This window comes from Scylla paramamosain, unplaced genomic scaffold (assembly GCF_035594125.1).
Source record: "Scylla paramamosain isolate STU-SP2022 unplaced genomic scaffold, ASM3559412v1 Contig15, whole genome shotgun sequence".
Lineage (NCBI taxonomy): Eukaryota > Metazoa > Arthropoda > Malacostraca > Decapoda > Portunidae > Scylla > Scylla paramamosain.
The window spans coordinates 959,770-985,022 of record NW_026973680.1 but is presented as its reverse complement, the minus strand read 5'-3'; the positions used below and the strand labels follow the sequence as shown (position 1 = coordinate 985,022).

Below are 25,253 nucleotides of genomic sequence, written 5' to 3'. Positions count from 1 at the left end.
TAAACATGGCGGGGCACGACACCTGAGGCGGCGTGCTAAATGGTATATATTCTGACATTTGTTTTGTCCACTTGTTTCTGTCTCATTAGGCCGCTAATGACACGCCGGTACTGAGGAGGAGGGGCGGGAGAGGGTGCGGGAGGGAGGGAGGGAGGGAGGGAAGTTCACTTATTACGCTCAACACATAGCCATTAAGAGTTTCATTTGCAATCGGCAGGATAAAGAAAATAGGTACAGGTTATAGCAAATCACGGAGGCCGAGGCGGGGGTGTGTGGGTGCAGGTGGGTGGCGGACGAGGCGGGGTGGGGATGTGCGGGTGGAGGTGGGTGGCGAGGTGAGGCGGGATGTGTGGCTGCAGGTGGGCGACAGAGAGAGAGAGAGAGAGAGAGAGAGAGAGAGAGAGAGAGAGAGAGAGAGAGAGAGAGAGACTATAACTGAGATGCAGGAAACTTCTAAATGAAAAACAACAAGTTCTGTCGCCTTTACCAATAAGAATGTACCCTCTCTCTCTCTCTCTCTCTCTCTCTCTCTCTCTCTCTTCGTGGGGGTAAAAGAGAGTTGGCTGGCACTACAATAGGCTTTGGTTGAAATGTTCCAGTTATACTCCCTAACTGCACTTAAATAACTAACTTTTCCAATATGGCAACACGTGATTGCCCAGAACACTCCCTCTACTCCCCCCTCTCCCCCCTGCCACCCCGAGTAACTGCAGGCGGAGGCACGGGCGGTGAGACGTGATGAGAGGAGTAGTGGCAGTGATGGGCGGGCCTGGTGATGTATGGAATAATACGTGGTGTTGACAAAGAATGGGATAAGAGGTGAGCGATGGTGGTGAATACGCGTCTAACTCAAGGACAAAACAAACAAGACACCCAACACCAAACAAACAAGAAATGCAACCAAGCCTCGGGTCTCCTTTACCAGCTCCTTTACCAGCACAGCTAGAACAGATCATATTATATATTATAACTTAGTATGTTTTTCTGTTAATAAGTTAAATATCAAAACTATGCCAATTCCATCAATAAAAGGAAAATAATAATATGTTGCCGAAAAGTTTTTTTTCCTCGTCTTTTCCTTTCCTTACCTCCTCCTCCTCTTCCATACCCCTCATACTCCAAATCTCCCCTCCACCACCCCCTACTCCGCATAGGAGTCTAGGAAAACACCTGGAAACACCTGGAAAACCCTAGAAATTATGCTAAATACTGACAGGGAGAGACAGAAAATTGTTACCTTCGGCTTAACTGTGCGAGGCTCGGGGGGACTGGGCGCCAAGGATACTGTGTGTGTGTGTGTGTGTGTGTGTGTGTGTGTAAGTGAGGCAAAACGACAGAAATGCTGGTTGGATGGGTGATTTCTCTCAGGTCCTACTTAACCTCACATCGACGCCACGAAAGGATGAGTGGGCGGGGTATCCATCATGACGACATCTAGTCTCGCTGCCAGTGCCTGTACTCGTAAATTTTAGCAAGTTTACATTACCTCTATTATGAAGACACGAGACCAAAGCATATTTTTGCCAGTTAGCTCGGGGTATCAAACATTCACTGCCAAAACAGCATCCTCATCCGACGCTCTCTTAAGATTTTATTTGCTAAAAAGGACAGGACACGGCACCTCAAACCTTTGGTAACATACTAAAACCCGAATTATGAGACATTTCTGCCAGAAACTCCACTACTTTCAATAGGCTCTTAGATAAGGTTAAAAAAATTTTCATCTTTTATTTTTTTTATGATTCTCGTGATAGATTAACAAGATTTCTACATTATCAACTGGAGAATCACTCTTCAATATTCGGCTAATGACCTTTGTGACCTTTGAAAACAGTTGTGGTGAGAGGGAAGCGTTTCAGGCCTAAGACAGGGAAAGGCCTCTTACCTGACGCCTCTCCCCTTTTATCCCTCCTCCGTGACCTCTGACATTGCTGACAGCTCCCTCACTCCCCTCCACTCGCTTCTCCCAGCTGTAGCTCGCCCTCCTCTCCCCTCGCTGTCACTGAGCTATGATGTGCAAGACTCCTCCCCTGATGCAATATTCCTGTGTGAACTCTTGCCACCACCACGCTCTTTAAAGGTGGAATCTCTTACACCGAACACGTTTATCCCTGATGAGTTTCCAAAACGACTCCACCATTTAAGTGGCAACTCACTCTTAAATGTGGACACAATTCTGCCTTGAAAGAATACCAGAGACAGTCAGAGTCCACTGATATTCCACACACTTGGGCGTTTTCTCTCCTGGAAATTATTTCGTTCATTGAGAAAGTGAACAAAATTCAGCGCCGCCGTCTTTTTCTTCACAAGATAAAGAGATACACAATATGAGAAAATATCTCAATAGAAAAGATGAAGAATCACATAATAACAAATCGCACCGGTAGAAATATCATTAATAAACTCCACAACAACAACAACAACAACAACAACAACAACACCTTTCTTTACTAAATCTGTTCTTCATTCACACACAAAGCTACAAAAGTGGAGGAGAAAAACGCGTGTCCCACCACCACCACCACGACCACCACCATCACCACCACCACCATCACCACCACCACAAAAGACGTGCACTGAATCTTTGCTTGGTGGCGCCCGAGAGAGTCCTGCGCCCTCTGCCACAGCGACTCCCAGTTCGGGGAATGCGGAGGCGTGGCGAGGCAGGAGGGAGAAGCGAAATAGGGACGGACTGCGAGAGGAGATAAAAGAGGGAGGCAGAAAGGAGAGGACAGAGCGGCAGGCGAGAAAAGTGAGACTGACACAGGGATTTGGGGAGAAGGGCAAACAAAACAACGCAGGGACTCTTAAACTCCGCGAAAATATCCTGTCAAAAGAGAACTGAAATACACTGATGTGAGAGAGAGAGAGAGAGAGAGAGAGAGAGAGAGAGAGAGAGAGAGAGAGAGAGAGAGAGAGAGAGAGAGAGTTACACTAAGGGATTTTCGCGCCAGGTATTTTCGTCGATGGAATAGATAAGAATAAATTAATGGCACAAAAAACTCTTAAATTTTAAAAAGTAATGCAACATACATCGTGCAAAGAAAACGTGACGGCAGAGATGAAAGGTGATAAGGCGCGAGGCATCAGTGGTGGTGGTGGTGGTGGTGGAGGAGAAGGAAGAGGAGGAGTAGGAGGAATGTTAAAGGAGGAAAAGAAAGGAACAAGTGGAGGTAAAGGCGGAGGAAAAAATGATAAGCAACACACATACACGCTGTTGACGTTGATTAAGAGGGAGCATTTACCAGGTGTGTGTGTGTGTGTGTGTGTGTGTGTGTGTGTGTGTGTTTTAAAGGCACTGGAATCTGGAAAACAGTCTCTCTCTCTCTCTCTCTCTCTCTCTCTCTCTCTCTCTCTCTCTCTCTCTCTCTCTCTCTCTCTCTCTCTCTCTCTCTCTCTCTCCCTGCTTACCTAGCCATCAATCTTCCTTTATGTTCATAAAATAAATAAATAAATAAATAAATACACACAAAAGCAAAACTGCAAATATCTTGGCACATACAAAGTACTAATTACACACACACACACACACACACACACACACACACACTGACACGAGAAACCTGAAGCATTGCCGGAAATACAGTAAGTGTAAAAGACATTATTGCATTAGTGTTTAAGATAATTCCTTTTTTACTTTGGTGTTGAGCACTGACATGATGATGAGAAATACTCACTGTAGTGTATGCACGTCTGTAAAAGTTTTAGACAGCGTCCTCCTATAGATAACTCATAAATCCGCGTAAGAATTAAGAGGTGCTTCCCAGGGTCTATCTTAAGTCCACAAATTGTGTGTACAGTACGGCTTCTTTCACACATTGAGCCTCGGAACACTTCCTAAGAGCCTAAGAAGGTAGTTCCTCGATTTATGAAGCATCGGAATTCCGGTGCTTCAGCCATCATTCACTCCTACATAAAAATGAGAAGCGCGTCAGGCGTTGCCTCTCTCGATACAAGTTTGCATATTTAATCGACAAAAAATGAGTCCATGAAGAATTTAAGCCGCACATCAATCTTCCTAATCCTCCGCGCTGTGCTGGCCATTGCACCTCAGCGTATCGAATATGTTCATCAATACAGAGATGGGAATAAATTATATGAAGATTGATGACAGTAAAGAGAAAGTGAAGCAGACACAGGAGAGACAGGGCTGGTGTTACGGCGCGCGCTTCCTTCACTGAATAATGTTTACACACAGACATCGTGCCAGTGGTACAAAGCAAGACGCGCAAGCTTCCTAGCAACTCATGGCTTGAAATAATGCAATAATGTCTTTTAAATTGAATCTCAATTTTGACATTTCTTTGCTCTTAGCTAATTATTTTATCTAGTCAGAGCACCAGCAGATAACACTGACGTGCTATCTGCTGGCAAGGACAACTCATTCAGCCAAGACTCGGCTGCAGAGGCAGAGGCAGACTCGGCAGTGGCAGACTTGGCAGAGGGAAAGGCAGAAGCAGGAGTTGCCTCGACGCGGCATGATAGCAAGTGATGAGCGTCTTGGTCAACACCGGTGCGTGTGGTGAGGGCGTTATGGCTCACCAGGGACTGCATCTTTACTTGCTTTCTTTCTGCTTCTTATGAGAATACAGGGGACACATGCATGACTAACAAGCATAAGGCGAGGGACAAACAGTCAGCCGAACACCGCGCATTGTGTCTGGCAATCTCAGTAGTAGTCTTTTTTTCACTGTTTTTTGTTGCCCTTGTTGTCCCTCCTACATAAAAACAAAAAGACCGACAGACAGATAGACACACAGCCAGATATACGTAAGACTATTGTCAGATGTTCTGAGGTATACGTGATCACAACGTTCTTAACCCTTATGTTCCGGTGATTAAATTATTTTCCCATAAGCCATGACGGGTAAAAATCATAAACTAGAAAATTGTCAGAAGACTGTTTGGATACTAATATTTTTTTTCTCTGTGTTTATTCTGAATACAATGATGTACTTTGTAGCTCCATGTGAATCTCTGAAAAGGTTAGTTATGGCTTATCAAGGATCTCGCTGGTGTGATCTGTCAACCAGAAACAGCCCGGAGAAGACACACACACACACACGCACACACACACACACACACACACACTCTCTCTCATCTCTCTCTCTCTCTCTCTCTCCTCTTCTCTCTTCTCTCCACTCTCTCTCTCTCATCTTGGAAAGAGAAATTGTACACTTCAAATGAGAGAGAGAGAGAGAGGAGATGAGAGAGAGAGAGAGAGAGAGAGAGAGAGGAGAGGAGAGAGAGAGAGAGAGAGAGAGAGAGAGAGAGAGAGTATATATCAAGTTTCAAGCAAATAACATTCTCTCTCTCTTCTCTCTCTCTCTCTCTCTTCTCTCTCTCTCTCTCTCTCTCTCTCTCTCTCTCACACACACACACACACACACACACACACACACACACACACAATAATAGGGAAGGATTCTGAGATGCTTCCCCTATTATCAGGCTGTCCGTGTCCTTCGCTCTTATCAGGTCCCTCGGCTCTTATCAGGGTGCTTTCCACACGGCGGGTCGCTGGGGTTGCCAAGTGTCGCCCTCAGAATGGGACATTTAAAACATTTTAAAACATTTTAAACATTTTATTAAGAAAGGGGGATGAAATACAGTGCAGGGGGGGGGACAAGGGTAAGTACGAAATACAGAAATATAGGAGAAGGTTACAGTCACCGAGCGTCCGGTTTGCTGTGGCATACATTGCTTTCAACTTGTGGCCTTAGTGCTTTATTGTTGGATAAGCTATGTGTACATTTGTGACTATGTGTGTTTAGAGGTTACTTAAGTTTTACAGATAAAATGATGATTAACTTATTACAATGAACATTACAGTCAATGATATACTGGTTTCTGGATACGGAATTTTCTCCAGGGAAAGTAGGCTCCTTGGGAACCAGGCATGGCTTGATGGGGGTGCAGAATGGGAGAATAGCTTAGTTACCGCTAAATATACAGAGCTAGTGGCAACACTACGGGTGGAAAACAGATGCCACACACTTCCACGCGCCATCTGACTCGAGAAACCGCGCTTGGAGCTCAAAATTGAGGCGCGAAAATTCTTGATTACGGGGAACGATTGCCGTCGCTACGGACGCACTGATGCAATCGTTCATATATGATCACACGGAATGAAAGGGTTAAGACTGGTACAATATATATATATATATATAATATATATATATATATATATTATATATATATTTATATATATAATATATATATATATTATATATATATATATAATATATATATAAATATATTATAATATATATATATATACTTAGTAAAATAAAAGTTCCTTTTTTACTTGTTGCCTAAAGGCCGAGCATGACGTGTGTGTGGCTGAGAATGCAGGTCACCTGTGATTATTTTGTTGCATGTGAGGCACGACGCTGCAACCAATAGCTATTACTGCAACTATCACTGCTTTTATAAACACACACACACACACACACACACACACACACACACACACACACACACACACACACACACACGTAGATACAGTAAATAAAAAAAAAAGATAGCACGTAGTGTAATCAACACGACTACAGTATCCCCAGCCTAATGCCCCGATCCCCCAACTCCCTTACCACCCACGCCCTGTCCACCTCCACCACCACCATTCCCACCACACCCTCTCTGTGCCGCGCAGCACAACGACCTTCATCTCGTCTGCATCATTAAAATTTCCACGTCCATGATTTTGGCAGCGCGGCCTCACACACAAGTCTCCAATGTGGCCGTGTTTTCGCTTCGCTGGTGCACACACTTCCCACGCCCTGCCTCCCTGCCTCCCTGCCGGTGTCCCCTGATCACGCCACCGCCAGACGCCTTGTAAGCGAGCAGCCTGGAATCACACCAGGGACTCCTCTCCCTTCCCTCTTCCTTTCCCGCGTTCATATCATTGTAGTGGAGCCTCTGATGAAATTTATAGGGAATCTCAGAGGCTTATTGCTTGCTGCATGCGCGGCGCTCTGAAGCAGTGATGCATTGAGTGCCAGGAAATGGATATTGAGCCGAGCTATGCCATTATATTCAGCCGACCATTGGGTTTATTGAAAAGCTGTTATTGCCGCGGTTGTGTCCCGTTCTCGTAAGGGGAGGGAGGGAGGGAGAGAGGGAGGGAAGGAGGGGTGAGGCAGGGACACTGGTGGGCAAAGGGAACGAAGGCTGGGAGGGCCAGAAGATCCATGTGACTCAAGCGTGCTCACCAATACACCACCAGACTACTAATGTTATTATGATCAATATATTCAGCTTACATCAACAAAAATTCACCTACCACGAACCGGGGCCATCGTTATTAACAACACTGAACCCTTTCTTCCCTGGAGAGAAGCGCGGGTGAGGCTAATTCCCGCTCCCCCGGTAGTGAAGTCTGGCGCCGGGCAAACACTGCCTCGAGATGAAAGAAGCTTCGCCTCCCTGTCCCGGGAATCAAACACGAGTCTTTTGTCTTGACCGAGCCGAGGGTGTACTGCTGTGAGACAGAGAAGCAGCGAGCCTGTACGAGTGTTAGTGAGAGAGAGAGAGAGAGAGCACAATTTGTCGCGCTTCACTTCATATCTAACATGGCGAATTCAAATACTCTACTGGATGAGCATACAGAGAATTAGTATTTTTCACAACTCTTTCATAATTTAATGGAAACTATGATAAACATGTTCTGTGTGTGTGTGTGTATGTGTGTGTGTATGTGTGTGTGGTTCAGTCACGTACATGTCTCACCATACACGTCCGGTCCAGAGGCGTCAATTATCGTTCGCTATACTGTGGACATGTTAGGACGGGCTCGTAGAGTGAATGGAATGTGAACTTTTACAGAACCCCCCACTGGAATCATGCACAATCGCTGATTATACAATATTTGTACTGTTTTTTTTTTTTGTTTTTTTTTTCTATTCCTACTATACTCTCATACCTCCATTCTTATCATTACCGTGTGACCTTTGGCTGAATACATACATTCATTCATACATACATACATACATACATAGATGCCATTATTACTGAAAGATAAGAGGCATACATGTTTTTTGGTGTGACACATAGTATTGTTATCATTAAGCTAAAACACACTGGCTACCATTCCCTTTTTTTCTCTCTCTTTTTGTTGACATGATGTCGGTGAGTCAGTTTAGCAGCTCAGACACCAAGTTATGAACACACATTTGTGTTGTTGCCTTGTCGTTAGTGTGGCGTGACCCCGTGACTTACTGCTCTGTGTAATGGCGTGGTAGAAAATGCGCTATAAAATGTAGCAAGGAATTCCGAGCATTTCTTTTCACATTAGCGGCATTGTCAAGGAACGTTTGCTTGGCGTCTTGGTGGTGGTGGTGGTGGTAGTGGTGGTGTTCTTGTAATGTACTGTACAAGGGATTGCTAGTTTATGATAATGTTGGTGATGATATTTTTGTATATTCATTGCCGTTGTTGTCGGTGGTAATGGTGGCGGCAATAGTAGTATCCAGAAGTGATGGTGTAGCTACTCATCCCGTCACACCAGGAATCAACACGGAAACACCGCACCACACGTCACCACGCCACATTAGCACTACACTCGACTGGCACCCTATCACAACCACAACCACCAGACAGCTCTACCCAGCCAGCCGTGCGCTTTATCATATATACGCGCACGTACCTGTCCTTTCTGCGCTGCACCACTTCACTGCTTTAATCGATAATGTTACACGAATGAAGGGTTTCTATTAAAAATTATTGGATCATCACTAGGGAGCACAGCCAAGACCTTCAGTATCACACACTTCATCTTCTTAATAGCTCTGGGATTATTAGAAATGTACCGAGCAGCTGCGATTGTGAAGCTGTTAATACGTAACATCAGAAGGCATCAAAGAGGAGAGAGGAGAGATGAGAGAGAGAGAGAGAGAGAGAGAGAGAGAGAGAGAGAGAGAGAGAGAGAGAGAGAGAGAGAGAGCTGGTAACATTAGGAAACAAACTCGTCTTACACTGAAATAAGCTTACATTAAACAAAGCATATGGTATTGTTATCTTGACGCATCACGAACAAACGAGACAACGGAACGGAACGGAAAGAAAAGAGTGGGGGAAGTAAAGAAGAACACTATATAGAGAGGGAAATATGGGATGAAGGACAGCAATACATTAAAAGTGAGTGGGGCTTTACCCACACTGCTACATTAATTTAATTATTTTTTTTTCCTAACGAGACAACTGTTATTCAATCTCAGCTTTATACAAAAGAGTTAACAAGATCCCCGCACACGCACTGTATCCTGTCCTACCTAACAGTACATCATGCCTCACACCTGCCCCGCCTCCTTGCCTTTCCCACACACCACACTCCCTCTTCCTCACACCTGCACGTCCCAACCGATGAAATTAGTTGAAAAAAATTGAAAAAAAAAAAAAACACCAGAAAAGTCACATCCGTTGCCACTGACGCCGCGACGGGAATTACCTGACGAAGGAGCAATAGACATTCTACTCTCTTCTCCTCCTCCTCCTCACCTCTCCTCCTCCTCCTCTTGTCACCTCAACTCTTCTCTTCTACTGCATGGGAAAAATCTCGTCTCTTCAGTCCTCTTTGATCTCTTTTCATCACTCTTTTCATCATCTCTCTCTCTCTCTCTCTCTCTCTCTCTCCCTCTCCTCTCTCTCTCTCTTCTCTCTCTCTCTCTCTCTCTCTCTCTCTCTCTCGTTCCTTTTCACTTCCCTTACCCCTCCCTTTGCATGGCATTCCATATCTTTTTTTCAGGTCTACTGGCGTCTCTCTCTCTCTCTCTCTCTCTCTCTCTCTCTCACTCTCTCTCTCTCTCTCTGGATGTTCCTTCTTTTTCATCCACAGTTTAATGGTTCTGATCTCATTTAATTTCATGTTTTTTTTTTTCTCTCCTATTTATTCACTACATTGGTTTTCCTAGATGCGAGTTTTTTTTTTTTTTTTTTGAGGTGTGAGAAGAGTTCAATATTCCCTTGAAGCACCTCACCATTTTATTTTTCATTTCAACATAATCTTATCTCTTTCTTTCCCATGTTTTTTTTTTTTCAGTCACATAAACCTTTTCGCGACGGTTTTATTGAACAGAAATAAAACTACAAGCACTAGAGACTTCGACTGATTTGATCCCACTTGCTGCTTTCATTGCCGTCTTTCCACATTATATTTTAAACCTGTACCAGACCATTTTCCCGTAAGCCAGAGGAGACGCCGTGGCAACCGAAGCGTCAGTACGGCGGGTGAGCAGATCAGACCCAGATCGGACACACAGGTTTCACTCCTGCAGCCTTCACAGCCCGAAGCGCATCAAGACGACGCCACCACTACAGCCAAGGGCGGCAATGAGCACTGCACCAGACCTGCGGGCCTCGTGACAGTCGTGCGGACAGGAAGTTTCGCCAATTTGCAGAGCAAGCCGCCTAACGCTGTTCACTGCCGAGAACAAAAACCCTGCAGCTGCATTTTACTAGTGCGATAACAACCCCACACTGAAGTTATTCAGAGTGGGAAAGGTCTCATCACTGCGCCAGACGCAACATGCTGTGTGTCATGTGCAGCGTGTCAAGGTGTGTAGGGCGTCATGGTAAGCAGCGTGTCGGCGCGGTGTGTCAGTGGACTGATTACTTGACAGTCACGCGCGGGATTGGAAAGTGTAGACCCAACGCTCGCTTTCCACGCCATAATGTTTGCTGGGGCTTGACGGACAGTGCTGGGAGCTTCACTGCAGCAGCTTTCACACTTGTTTATAACATTCACACACAACTGCACGACCGGCTCTGTGGAGATGGCGGAGCGACCTTTCACTCACTTGCTCACGATTGCTTTGGTTCAGTTTTTTAAATACGAGTAACTGTAGTCTCTCCCTATAACTACAAATATACGATACATTACACTGCTCACTATCGAAGCATTTGTTCCTGGGTGGCCGCAACGCGTGGGGCAGGTTGTCGTACCTCACAGTAAACGTAGATAGCTAGATTTATTGATACGCCGATTGACTTTTTACATCGGTTGGGTCATGTATTGCAAAGTAATATCAGAGCTCAAGAAATACGGATTTAATTTCAAGGACGCGCACACACACGAACTCAAGAATAAACATGGTAAAGGTCAAGAAGAAAAAAAATTTTCGAAAATTTGGACTCATGAGCACGCTGCCACCCTGCCAGCACGGAGGCACAGCTGAGGCAAGACGCCACTTACTGAGAATAGTAAATTTGTAAGAAAATGTCAGACGAAGTTAATATTAAAACAACCTGACATCGCTAAATAGTGGTGATGGCATGCTTGATTTGGAGACGACACTCCGGCCAAGCGACGAAATTGTTGGTAATTGTGACAGAAACCACCATCGCCACCAGCACCACACAGCAAAGACAAACTGAACCACAGGAAGAATGCGACCATTAGCATAACGAAGGTAACCTAATCACACAAGATCAAAATACTGTGCCGACACTCAGCAGATATTATGTCCCAATACAACAAAGTCCATCCAGCGAGCATCGGCGAAAATAACTTCAGCTGAGACATTCAACAGTCAACCGGTCCAACAGAAGAGCAAAGCATAATGGACTTAGACATTAAATAATCATTCAGTGCTCCCAAAAGAACACCGTCAACTTGTGACTGAAGAGCTGAGTGTCACATGCATCACACGCCTAGATAAAGCCCACTTCAGCGAGGGAGTGGCTAATGACTCCTGATGAAAGGCCGTGTGTCTCAGAGCTTCCTTATTAACACTGACTTATAATAAATGTGTGAGCAGCTACTGGTAAACACAATGCACATATGAAGCTACGTCTGTCCACACACACACACACACACATTCTCTCTCTCTCTCTCTCTCTTTCTCTCTCTCTCTCTCTCTCTCTCTCTCTCTCTCTCTCTCTCTCTCTCTCTCTCTCTCTAAATCCCTAGCCCTCCCCTTTCTCTTTCCCCCCTTCTCTCTCTCTCTCTCTCTCTCTCTCTCTCTCTCTCTCTCTCTCCTCCAGGTATGATATGATTTCGTTAAGCTGAAATCAGGAAGTGGCATTCACCCAACCCTACAGCGATGAAGGAAAATCACTGTATTGTTGGAAAATTGTTGGGTTTTCCTCTTTTTTTTTTTTTTTCCGCCGTGTCTTGAGTGACAGTGGGTCAAGCATCTTATCAGGTGTGTTCATTTACATTTTTTTTTTTTTTTGCCAGGTTGGGTCGCGGTCACTTCCTTACTTGATTGTACCCTGATATAAGGACTCTCTCTCTCTCTCTCTCTCTCTCTCTCTCTCTCTCTCTCTCTCTCTCTCTCTCTCTCTGACATGTACGGCATAGAAATGGTTATATTATTTTACCTGAAGATTTATATTTATTAGAGGTGCAACACAGGTAAATAATGGACACGTCAAGTGCAATCCAGTATCGAGCTCAAGTATTTTGTCTCGATCATATTTTCATTAACCGGCTAATTTACTTGACGTATTAACGAAAGGCCAATGAATTTTCAGTTTGACTTTTTTTTTTCATAGTATAAAATGTTTAAGTGTTCGTTATTATTCGTATGAAAATTAACTAATTAACTGAAGCCTTCAATTACCCTTCATAGGACAGTTATTTTCATTTTTTCTTTTGTCATTAGAATTTTGTTTTATCGTTACCATTGATACTTTTTTCTTTTTACTTTTATAGGAATATATATCTATGTTTTTATTACGGCCCAAAGAACAATGAACGTAAGATTTAATGCCATTTACTGGACAAGCAATATTCAAGTTCATGTTACCATCCCCCGTCCTTGCAATCAGCCAAGCTTTCAACGTGCAAGAGAAATCCCGTGTCTTCTCACGTCCCTCTACCCAACAACTGTCGCCCCGGGGACGCACAGAGGGACAAGTGTTCTGAGTGGAGCATTGGCGCGAACGTGACTGACGGTGAGGGAATTAACTCAAAACATAACAACCACTGGCCAACGAAATTATTCCTAAAACAACCAACGTTTATGAATACTGAAAATTATTCGTTCCATTTAGTATGATGTGAATTACCCTCTCTCTCTCTCTCTCTCTCTCTCTCTCTCTCTCTCTCTCTCTCTCTCTCTCTCTCTCTCTCTCTCTCTTTTTATTTATACAAATCTACATGATATGTGTTTACAGAGTTGCTGTACATATACTTTACATATTTCATACAACAATTTAGGCTAAAGAAGTCACTGTTAATGCCTTCTATCTGAAAGTCTCTCTCTGTCTGTCTGTTGCAACCATACATTCACTGCAGTGTTGAACTGCTGCCTGGTCCAGCCCTCAACACTTGGCTGCACGGTAACAAACTCGTTCTACCAGCCAATGTATGTGTTCAGAAACTGTCTTTGATGGTGCTACGTTCTGCACCTGGGCTGGTGCAGCTCCCCAGGGGCTCTCTCTCTCTCTCTCTCTCTCTCTCTCTCTCTCTCTCTGCGGTAATGATAACATATCTTGTAGTTGTGTCAAAGTATCATTCATTTAATCTCTCTCTCTCTCTCTCTCTCTCTCTCTCTCTCTCTCTCTCTCTCTCTCTCTCTCTCTCTCTCTCTCTCTCCTACCTACTAAACACGCCACCTACAAATTCTCTGTCAATACGAGTATACCACGCGTATAAAATTAATAATCTTCCACCTTGTATACAGGTGCCATCAATCTCCCCCTGCAAGCTGTGAGTTATCCCGCACTCTACGCGCCAGTAATGAAAAATAAGGAGGCTGTGGCGTCCAGGTTGGTGGGAGATGCATCGCGCCATCACATGCACACACTGACACGGCACGAGCAAGGGGAACGTGTGTGTACATGCTGCTTCGTGTTTGTGAGTTATGAGAGTTTTCTTTGGCTATTTTACTGTGTTAATGCTGCAGTTTATGACACTAAAAAGCACTGTATGTAACTATAACAGGCATCTACGATAAAGAAAATAGATCTTTTTTTTTTCACTGTAATGCGCTAAACTTTGCAACACAAAGTACTGCACACAATTTTAATAATCACATACGTATGTACAAGACAGCAAATTACAGTAGAAGAATTTTTTTTTTTCCATTATGTAATGAAGGGAAGGAAATGAGAGAGTAGTTCATCATACAAAGCTGTGTGTCATAAGCAGTGAACAAGCTTAATCACAGACCTGTTATCAAAGGCCACACTGATAATTAGTTTGGGTTAAATAATAATTAAATCCCAATAAATAATAATTAAAATCCCAATAAAGACCTAGAAAACTACAATGACTATTACTACAGCCTGTGAAATGTTGCGATAAGACGTAGAAATGTTTGATAATGTTGTGCGTCCTCATCCAAGTCAGATTCAGTGGGGACACGTTCTCCCTGGCCGTCCTTGTCCACATGTCACATTCGGTGCAGTTCAAACTGAAGTAAAAAATGCACCAGTTTTGTTCGCGTGACAATGGTCAGGGTCAGACTGCGCTGTGTCTTGTGTCTCCACGAATGCCTCTGGCTGCTTCAATTGATTGGTTCGTTTTTCTTCCTCTTTTTTTATTCATTTTATTTATCTACTTATTTCTTTTTCTTTTTTTTGTTGTGGTTAGTGGAAGACATGCCTGTGTTAAGTACTGTGACAGGTGGGGAGGTGTTGTGATGCACCTGTACTCCACACTCAGGTGATGAAGTAACAAATATACATTTGTACCTTAATAACAAATCGTAATTTAACCACTTAATCATAGCGACAAAATAAAAAAAAATAAATAATAAAATTAAAAGTCTAGAGTTGAACAACAGTGTGTTATGTAAGTCAGTAAACAAATGACAGCTTTGGTAGCAAGATAAAAACAAAAAAGTGTTGCAGTTTTATACGGTAATCGTAGTGAATATCCTTCCCAACATGAAAAAAAAACCCCAATGGCTATGTCTTATATGAATTAATTTTATTTAGTCCACCAGCCGTTCCTTGGAATCCACTCCAGGGTGACTATAACAAGTTTGCATTGGCTCCGGTTCCTAATACTCTCCTCCTCCATACTGGATCCCTGTCGCCCCCCCTCCCCTTATCTCCCTGAAGCATTCCAACACTGTCTTGCTATCTGATGAGGCACTACACACTACTTTAGTCAGCACAACACTTCACACAGAGTTAAATATCCTTATTTCCACGTTCCTGATCCTACCGTAACAATATACATGAATACCCAGTTTTATGTGTGGCAAGAGGACTCTTCTATAATTATTATAAGAAGGAATAAAAAAAAAAGCCGTTGAGGACAAGAGACTTTATGGCGCACAATATTTCACAGAGACACGAGTGTTCATTTTTCCGTGTCTCTTCAGCATACATACAGATGAGGGGCGCTGCACTAAGGGGACGTGACTGGATGAGCGCGGGTAGGGTGGCCATGAATGCGGTGGAATGGCGGCCCTGATGGTGGTCATCCACCCATTAAGTGTTCCCCGCCCCTCAACTAAGAGAATGAAAAGCAAATAAAAAAAACAGTTTTTTTTTAATATTGACCCATAAATAATTCATCGTTACCTGGACACTTTTAAGTCTCAACACACTGCCGGTGGCTGGGAGCACCAAACACTGATGCTGAGGCACGCTAAAAAGGCAATCACAGGTCAGTACCCCTCTACACTAGGATATTTAAGCTTCCGAGTATAATAATAACAGCTTGCTCTCTCTCTCTCTCTCTCTCTCTCTCTCTCTCTCTCTCTCTCTCTCTCTCTCTCTCTCTCTCTCTCTCTCTCATGGTAATTAGTGCACCAGGACTCCCCACATGTGCACTACACGTGGTGATGGCGGCACGAACGGAATGAATTAAACAGGCGAGTTATTCGGCAGCCAATCATCGTATTACCAAGGCTAATCAGGTGCTCACTCCCGCATGTTTTGGCAGACTAACGACCCTCACTGAATTAATTACGAGGATCACTTATATTTCTTAACTCTTACAAACACAAGGTCTCGTCCTGGAGCCCTCTGCTCTTGTGTGACGATAACAAGCTCAACTTTGCTTTTCATTTTTTTTTTTTTTAGTACCGCAGCAGCAGCAGATGAATACTCTGGCCAATATTTTCATTTTTTTTTCAATGTCTGCCGTTTTCTAGAATCTTTGTCTTATTTGACCTACTTTCCACTTTCCAAAATGACCCACGTGACCTCGTTTCTCCCATTCCTTATTATCACCATATCCGTAAAAAATGTCCTGCCTTTCTGCATCACGTATAGCTACTACTGTCAACACCATCCAAACTATACGTAACTTCCTAACTACTTTCCCTGTTCCCTGTTCTTCTCTGAAAGGTACTAATCGTGATCACCTTGACGCAAGTGTTCTAAAAAATATGAGGCACCATTCTTGTTCTCTGTAAAACAAGTGTATTTGAGAAAGCATTAAAAAATATACCACTTTAATACTGTAAGATTTCCTAGTCATATCCCATTGCAAGCACTTCTGACCTCCTGTAAGATTCAATGAAGACATCATACCAGTATGAACATCACCAAGTGTTGAAATTACAAGGATTAGGTAAAGACAATCAGTCACTGCTAGCATCCAAACTAATATTATATTCCTCTCCCTCCTTTGCATAATTGATCTTTCCAAGCTTATGATGCAAGGCTGAACCTCCAATATAAGCAAGTCGTTATAAGGATTAAGTATATCAAAATCACACGAAAGGGGAAGAATGACTGGCTTTCAATATCCTTCTTAAATTAATAAGCTTGTTCTTCTTCCTCACACTTCCACAAAATAAATTTCCACAAATAGATGACCAAAGCGACATTAAATTAACTCAAGTAAAATCCACATAAATAAAATACTAGAAACACGAAAAAAAAATAACGAACTATTCTCATTCCCAAAGTTGGATTCTTCTAATATAAATATGAGAGAGAGAGAGAGAGAGAGAGAGAGAGAGAGAGAGAGAGAGAGAGAGAGAGAGAGAGAGAGAGAGAGAGACAGTCACCCCATCAAGCGCCACTCAGCAGGGTGTCCACTGTCCACTACCCAGCAAGGCCACGTTACAAGTTCCACCTCACTGTTTACTCTCACTCCACTCCATTAAGAGAAAATTGAACTTGTGTGTACAGTAATGTGTGGCGGGGGATTCAGGATAATGTAGGTGGATTACTGAACAGAGTATTTGATACGGTTGAGGATAGTACACACACACACACACACTCACACACACTCTCTCTCTCTCTCTCTCTCTCTCTCTCTCTCTCTCTCTCTCTCTCTCTCTCTCTCTCTCTCTCTCTCTCTCTCTCTCTCTCTCTTTCCACTTCTATTTCCACATAAATAATTTATATTTCCACAAATAATAAGTAATAAGTTAGTGGAATAAAAAAAAAAACAGCGAAGCAGCATTATTTTTCTCCCCAGCAGACTTGATGACGTCAGCCATGATGGCGACTCGCACCTCTGCCAACACACCCCAAGACATCACCGTCCTCTACAAAAGGTACTGTCGAAATGGAATGGAAAATAAGAGGAGAAGAGAGTGCGGATATCCATTCATCAACAACGCAATCGTGACATAATCTGATTTACGCTAAAATGAGACTTGTTGAGGGGAACAGTTACTGCGCAGGTGGTTCTCCACTAGCATAGATAACCACCATCAGATCAATCAGTACTACACCACTGCTATAGTATCTTCCTTACTTAATAGATAATGCCAATGGAACAGTTAAGCTGAACAAACATCGAATAAACACCACAAAGTAACGAGCCAGAGGGAGGGAGCTTTAAAAGTCGAGGAGACGAGATCCTTCTATCCTTCTCCTCCCTTTCCTCTCTCCCACTTTAATCAGCATGAACACGTATCTTTTATTTCGAAAGTAGAGATTCAGAATAAGATTTGCACGTGCTTCTGTCACTTCACACATAGCAAATAAGCAGTACTTATGGCAGAATTCCATTAGTCTTATTACCTACGTGTTATATTTGCATCGACATTTAAGGGTGCCAACATATCCGAAATACGATTCAGCGCTGGCAAATATTGTAATGCCTTAAAAGTACATTTTTACAATCTTCTTCACTCTGAACAACAAAATGAATGAAACGACTAAATACAGTAGTGAGTGGTACGGCAGAACATCGTTTGAGACACACTGAAATAGAATATACGAAATTGAAAATGGAAGCAGAGCACAGATGTATCGCAAAGGTTGGTACTCCTGTCCGCTACCGCTTGTTCCGTCACTTCGCTCTTCCGATAGTCACCACCACCACTGTTTTCCCACTGTAACGACCAGAATACTATGCCCGATTTGTACTCAGTGACGTTGTAATTGCTTGATAAGTATGTATGTAATGAGTGGATTCACGTGGAGGTGGGGAAGCGAGGGTGTGCGAGGTGATTTACGAACCTGCCGAAACAGGGAAGCCAGAGAGCAGCTGCGCGCCTGACCTCTCATGCCCATGTCTGCCTACTTTCACCTGTACGCCTGTCCGCCTATATTTCCTATATGTATTGCTGTTTACTCGCCTTCGTGAAATACAGCTAGAGAGCGTGCGTGTGGGTTTTCTTCCTGCCCCCTACTTCCAACGTAACACCACTCCCTGCAATCACACCTACCTTGCACATGTACGATATTGCCTCTGGGATCATTAAGTTTAATAAGCAACAAAGCATTAACATTAATTACAACTCCCAGAGAGCTTCAAGAGTCCAGACAAGACGTTACCAAACAAGCCTACCCACTAACTACCCGCATAGTTCTCACTCCTTCACCTCAATTTAACTCATACTACGGTGGAAATCAAGACAAATCTCACCTTCTGTTTCCACAACGTAAAGGCCCACACGTCCATCACCATATATCGTCACGAGGGTTCATTCACGCTCACTCAGTACAAAGCAACAGCACTACGCATCGCCGCTGCTACCTAAGACTGCAGGGAGGCGCCGGCGAATGACTGCGGCTTGTGCCCACCTGTGACGTAATTCTCGGATGGACATGTGCAGGGCTACCAACTCTTCCACCACGACATACCTGCGGAAGGTGAACGTTTATCTGTAAATGTATGATTACAGATAAAGGATATACATACATGCAATACATACATATACATACATACATACATTCATATGGCAGTGTCAAAAGTATATATATTGAAACATGAAACTGATCCAAAACACACACACACACACACACATATATATATATATATATATATATATATATATATATATATATATATATATATATATATATATATATATATATATATATATATATATATGTTACAGTCAATACCTGAATCCAGACAATTTGTAAAGTGACTTATTTTTTCAGGCAATTTGTGAACTGCCTGGTTAGGTTAGGTTAGGTTAGGTTAGGTTAGGTTAGGTTAGGTTAGGTTAGGTTAGGTTAGGTTAGGTTAGGTTAGGTTATAACCTAACCTAACCTAACCTAACCTAACCTAACCTAACCTAACCTAACCTAACCTAACCTAACCTAACCAGGCAGTTCACAAATTGCCTGAAAAAATAAGTCACTTTACAAATTGTCTGGATTCAGGTATTGACTGTAACATATATATATATATATATATATATATATATATATATATATATATATATATATATATATATATATATATATATATATATATATATATATATGTCCTGTCTAGTCCTTTGCTCCACTATGATCCCCCGTCCTACCCTTCCCCTTTCCCTCCTACCCTCCTACTCCCACACACACGCTCGTCCTAGGCTTGGAAGCACAATGTCTGCACGAATTAACTCAAACAAAAGTCATCTGTCATCTACCACGTCAAAGCTTTCAATACCTAACACCAAACATTATTCCAAAGTACACACAGATCCAGAACACACACACAGACACACACACACACACACACACACACACACACACACAGTGTCAAGCATACATCTCAGAGTTGTCAAGACAAGATAAATTTTTTTTTGATAACGAAGGTAATGATATTATGACGGAAATGAAGCTACGTTAAAGTAAATTCGTCTCTCTCTCTCTCTCTCTCTCTCTCTCTCTCTCTCTCTCTCTCTCTCTCTCTCTCTCTCTCTCTCTCCATCGGGTGTTTTTCCGTTCCTCTGTTAATTCCTGATTATATAGATGGGAAATATCTGCTAGCAGAGAGAGAGAGAGAGAGAGAGAGAGAGAGAGAGAGAGAGCGACGTACACTGACACTAAATAAACAGTGTTTGCATAACAATTTTCAACCGCACTCAAACTGAACACTGGTTTCATCGCATGTTGCACGACGATATCAAACCTACACTCCACAGAAATAAAATAAACCAAGCACTGAAACCACACATTTCTTTTTCCTGCATACCACATTTTGTCTCAGAAAACGTAACGAGGTGCTACGTGTATCCACTGGGCTGAGTTATTCCACATAGAAACTTTTATGAAAACAAAAACAACAAGAAAACATCACGCTAAGAAAATGGCAGCTATGGTGTGAGTTGAGGTGACAAATCGTTAAATTAATTGTTTCTAACCCACTGGCAAACCACACTGTAAAGAAACCATTAGACATTTGCTAATAGCTGGCTTTACTGTAAATTATCTGGGCTTGTTATAGTAATGATAATCCCTTGTTTTTGTACCTTCATGAAGTTCATGCTGCCTTGTAGAATTCCCCATCGTGGCTATCCAACTGGGAGAGGTGTAGGAGATAGCGTTATAGGTAGAGAAATGTACGCACAAGTGGTGACAGATGTATGAAGGACTGTCAGGAGTTTGATGCTGCCTTGTAGAACTTCCATCATGGCCATTGAAAAGGAGAGAGCGTTAGGTATAGAAAGAGATACTAGAAATGCACAGGCGGTGACAGACGTAGGAAGGGTTGGTAGTCCTGTCTTGTCACAGCTTGTCACACTGTCCTCCCTCAATACCTCCCTCCTTCTCTTCCTCTCTCACTCTCTCTCTCCCTTCCCTCCCAGACTGGTGCCTTTCAACGTGAAATATTTTCTGTATTTAAATACTAAAGAAGATGTTCATTCAGCGTCAAAGTTTTCGGTGACACCAAATATTTGTCAGAGCATATATTGTGATGGGATCCTAACATTGCAGCACACATGGACGGATAGATGGCAAATGCAATTTAATATCAATAAATGCAAAGCGCTTAGCGTAGGTAGAGGAAACCCACACAATAGGTGCACATTAGACAACCAAACTCTGGTAGGTACAGGGTACGAGAAAGATTTAGGAGTTATAGTTAGCTCTGAACTCCGTCTAGGGAAACAATGCATAGAAGCCAGAAACAAGGCAAATAGGGTACTAGGATTCATTTTTAGGAGTGTTAAAAGTAGAAGGCCGGAAGTAATATTAAAGTTATACTTGGCGCTGGTCAGACCTCATCTAGACTACGCTGTGCAGTTCTGGTCCCCACATTACAGGAAAGATATAGGTCTATTAGAATCAGTACAGAGGAGAATGACTAAAAGGATACAGGGGATGAGGAGTATTCCTTACGAGGCGAGGTTGAAGCTGTTAAATTTACATTCTTTAGAGAGACGTAGGTAGTAGTTGGGAAATTGCCACCAGGGTCGCCTATCCTTATATGGCAAGCCATGACGGCCCCCCATTTCATGGGGGCCGTCATGGCTTGCCATATAAGGATAGGCGACCCTGGCGGCAATTACCCGGGAGTGGCGATCCATTTCAAGATAGAGACCCTGGCTGTAAATAGGGTGTTGGGGGATGGGAGAGGGGAGGGGGGAGGGGGGAGGGGGGAGGATGGGGTTCCCGCCCCCACCCCCAGGAGCGACTCTGATGGCATGCCATATTGCGAGTGTGGACCTTATCAAGTTGCAATGGGGAAACCTGACAGCAATTTTCCGTAGACTTCAGTGGCAGTCCATGTCAGGATGGAGGCCCAGGCTGTAGATTAGTGGGGGTTGGGAAGGGGGTGATTCATGACGACGACATCAGGGGGGTGGGGGGGGAGGGAGGGGGGAGGGACGCTGACGGCGACACTGACGGAGAAGAGGTGAGGGGGCGTGCGTCCTTATGCTTCGGCGACGATGGAATGACTAATGAATCAATGATGGTGGGTGGAAAATAATTGAGTGAAAGGAGGGGGGGGGGGGAGGGTGTGGACTGGCGGCCAGACGTGGAAGTCGCCACACACACGCGTGGCTAGGGGACTGTGACGGCAATGCCGTGTAGGTCGCCCTTTCACGTCCCCCCCACCCCCAACCCACCCACCCAGGGGCGACTCTGACGGCAAGCCATATTGCGATGGTGATCCTCATAGCAATTTTCCATAGACCCATGCTTGGGAAGAGGGGGGTGATTCACGACGGCAAACACCAAGGGGGGGGGGAGGGAGAAGGGGGGGGGAGCGGGACGGTGACGGCGACACTGACGGAGAGGTGGGGGGAGGCGTGCGTCCTTATCCTTCGGCGACGATGGAATGACTAAATGAATCAATGATGGTGGGTGGAAAATAATTGAGTGAAAAGGGGGTGGAGGGGGGGAGGGGAGGTGGGGGTGGGGGGGGGACTGGCGGCCAGACGTGGCAGCCGCCCGCCACACACGCGTGATTAGGGGGACTCTGACGGCGCATGCCATAGAAGTCGCCCTTTCCCTTTCATTCACGGAATCCTGGAGGGTGGGATGACTGAGTGTTGCCATCACGCGTTCCCTCCGACATCTCAATACATCCCCTATGGTCAAGGTCGTCGCGACAGCCTCACGAGGTTCCGTTACCTGTCCATCCTTTTTACCTGGAGGAAGCGTCTGTGACGGCCAGGGCGGAGCGGCGGCCTCTTCCACTTTCACCGACCGCCAGCGGCATGGCTGACGTAATACTTATGTCGGATGGCGGTCTTATTACTATCATTATTATTATTATTATTATTATTATTATTATTATTATTATTATTATTATTACTATTATTATTATTATTATAGCCGACACGTGCTCCCTCCGATATCTCAGTACATTCCCCTATGGTCAAGGTCGTCGCGACTATCCACGCCGTACCGCCATAATCTCCAGTCTGCCGACGTATATATGTCATGAAAAGGTAAAGTTTAAAGTCAGTCTGTTAGTTGACAGGGTTTAAAAAACATGTCATTGAGAGATAGTGACGATATATACGTATACCTATCTTCTCTTGCAGGTGGTAGGTCATTTCCCAACAACACAACAACAGAATTTGAAAACAGAATCTTACCCATTCATTTAGACACCGGCAGGGATTATGAAGTCGGCCTGTGTAATATTTTATTCCCTAAATATTTCTACTGCATTACGGAAGGGGATCCAAATTCTAGTATATCGTTCTATGGTCGGGTTAAGCAGTCAGACTTTGATATGTATGAATATAATATGTATACCTATCTACCGGAAAGGAATATCATCTCCAATTTTACCGATAAGAACATACCGGCCATAACTAAGGCGATTAATGGACAGATAGTGAGAGAACTTCAAGCAATCTTGAATGACTCCTTTAAGATCTATTTCCCTTACTCGGATATCATTTATTATGACCACGACTTGGAGCGGGTCGTTGTGAATAACGCGATTGTCCCTCCTAATGACGATCGTATTTACAGTGATATAAGTATAAAATTTGCATCGCATATAGCTCGCATTCTGGGTTTCAATCCAAATTTTCGCTACACCGTCTACTTTCAAAGATCTGGCGATGTCATTTCATCTTCCAGCGCGAGCGAAGCTTCCTCCTCATTACCCATAAAATTATTCGCTCAATACGTACCGCGAGCTGATGCAGGGACGGATTATATGTACGTTTATACCGACATCATTTCTCCCTCGCGATTTGGTAACCAACTAGTTAATATATTAGACGTCATACCACTCCCCGGCGACAGCACCAGTAAAGGTGCGAATTCAGTTACGTATAAACCACTTTCTGTATCAACTATAGAGAGTGTGGCTATCAAAATTGCTAATCAAAGAGGCAAACCTATTCAGTTTGAAGATGGGGAAAACAGTGTTACTTGCGTGTTACATATAAGACCACGTTAACTTTGCGTCTCGGACGTAAAGTTTTGAAGAGAATCGATCAAGGTGGGATAATGGGTGGAGTGGAGGATAATGAAACAGGCAGGTGTTGCCTACTTCCGAGGCAAGTCACGCACCTCGCGACCATCTGCGCGGGAAGCTTCAGTGTTTCCCCGCGCGGCATGGCGGCCGGGACAAAGTGTTGACAATGTTATAGAAAAAAAAGAAAAGAAAAATGGGTGTTCATTGTGGAACAGCAGAGGCGCGGCTTTTATGTGAAGTGTGTGGGAGATGGCACACTAATCCATCCTGTCCCTCATGTGTGGAAGACCAGTGTGATTTATGCGAGCGGTGTGGACTTCTGTTTCCACATCCACCGCCAGAACACACCTGCGAAGTTGGCAATCCTGCTTCTTCTGGTAAGCATTATTACTTATTTTGGCGGGAATGTATAATAATAAAGATGAAATGACTGTCAATCTTTACAAGTTTGAGCTCTGAGCACATCTTCCTGTACAGGCTCACACTCGATTGAGGTTGGACAGAACGGCGGCGTAGAAGGCCCACGTCGGCGGACGTCACAAGGCGACATCCCACGCGGAGGCGGGGGAAGAGGTGAGAAAAAAAAAAAAATACTACAAATAATAAAGCAATAAATACGGTGCTGCCGACACTACTAATATTCTTTTTTTTTTAAGACTCGCCACGGCCGGGACCGAGTGGATTATCGGGGAACGTATTCAATTCTTCCGAGACTTCAAGTCCTTCACTACCTACACAAGGTAAATATCAATTCAATAATAATAATAATAATAATAAAAATAATAATAATAATAATAATAATAATAAACTGTCGCTGCTACTTCTATTTTTTCTTCCCAGACACGCCACAAGCGGAGGCGGACCACGATGAGTGCAGCATGGCGGGAGAGTCGGCGGATGCAGACCTTGACGAGCGCGGGATGCCGGAAGAACCGCGGTTAATTGACTCGAGGGAAAATTTTATGAGGAGCTTCACCAGACATCAATATGACATACCTGATCATGTAAGCAGAGATCCACTCGGTCTACTTACCGAATACAGGGAGTTCTTTATACGGGAAATTAGATCATATTTCACGTCACACGGCTCGCCATTCCCCCCCACCCTGAAAATATTTTCACACATTTCTCTGTTACTAGTGAAATTCTCTACCTTAGGGGAGGATGAACATCGAGTCATTCATATTGCTTTTAGAGCACGACTGATCACCTATCAAGATGTGTCTGACCTTGTTGATTTATGGATCCATCAGCTGAACAGTCGGCTGGAAAG

General features: G+C 43.7%; 1 protein-coding gene across 18 annotated transcripts in view; it reads right to left on the bottom strand.

Moving 5' to 3' along the window:
• Nucleotides 1-20,822, bottom strand: part of LOC135097250 (uncharacterized) — a 76,189-nt gene extending 55,367 nt beyond the window's left edge. For 5 of the 18 annotated variants that reach the window (XR_010265506.1, XR_010265503.1, XR_010265507.1 and 2 more), the window contains exon 1: nt 7,286-7,399. Coding sequence is in view for 1 of the 18 variants with exons in the window: in XM_063999051.1 (XP_063855121.1) it covers nt 7,286-7,301 (16 nt within the window). In the remaining 17 variants the exon portion in view is untranslated. Of the gene's footprint in view, nt 1-7,285; nt 7,401-18,736; nt 18,955-20,561 lie in introns of those variants that run through there. The other 13 variants (XR_010265511.1, XR_010265512.1, XR_010265514.1 and 10 more) reach the window with 10 other exon arrangements.
• Nucleotides 20,823-25,253: the final 4,431 nt, after the last annotated feature.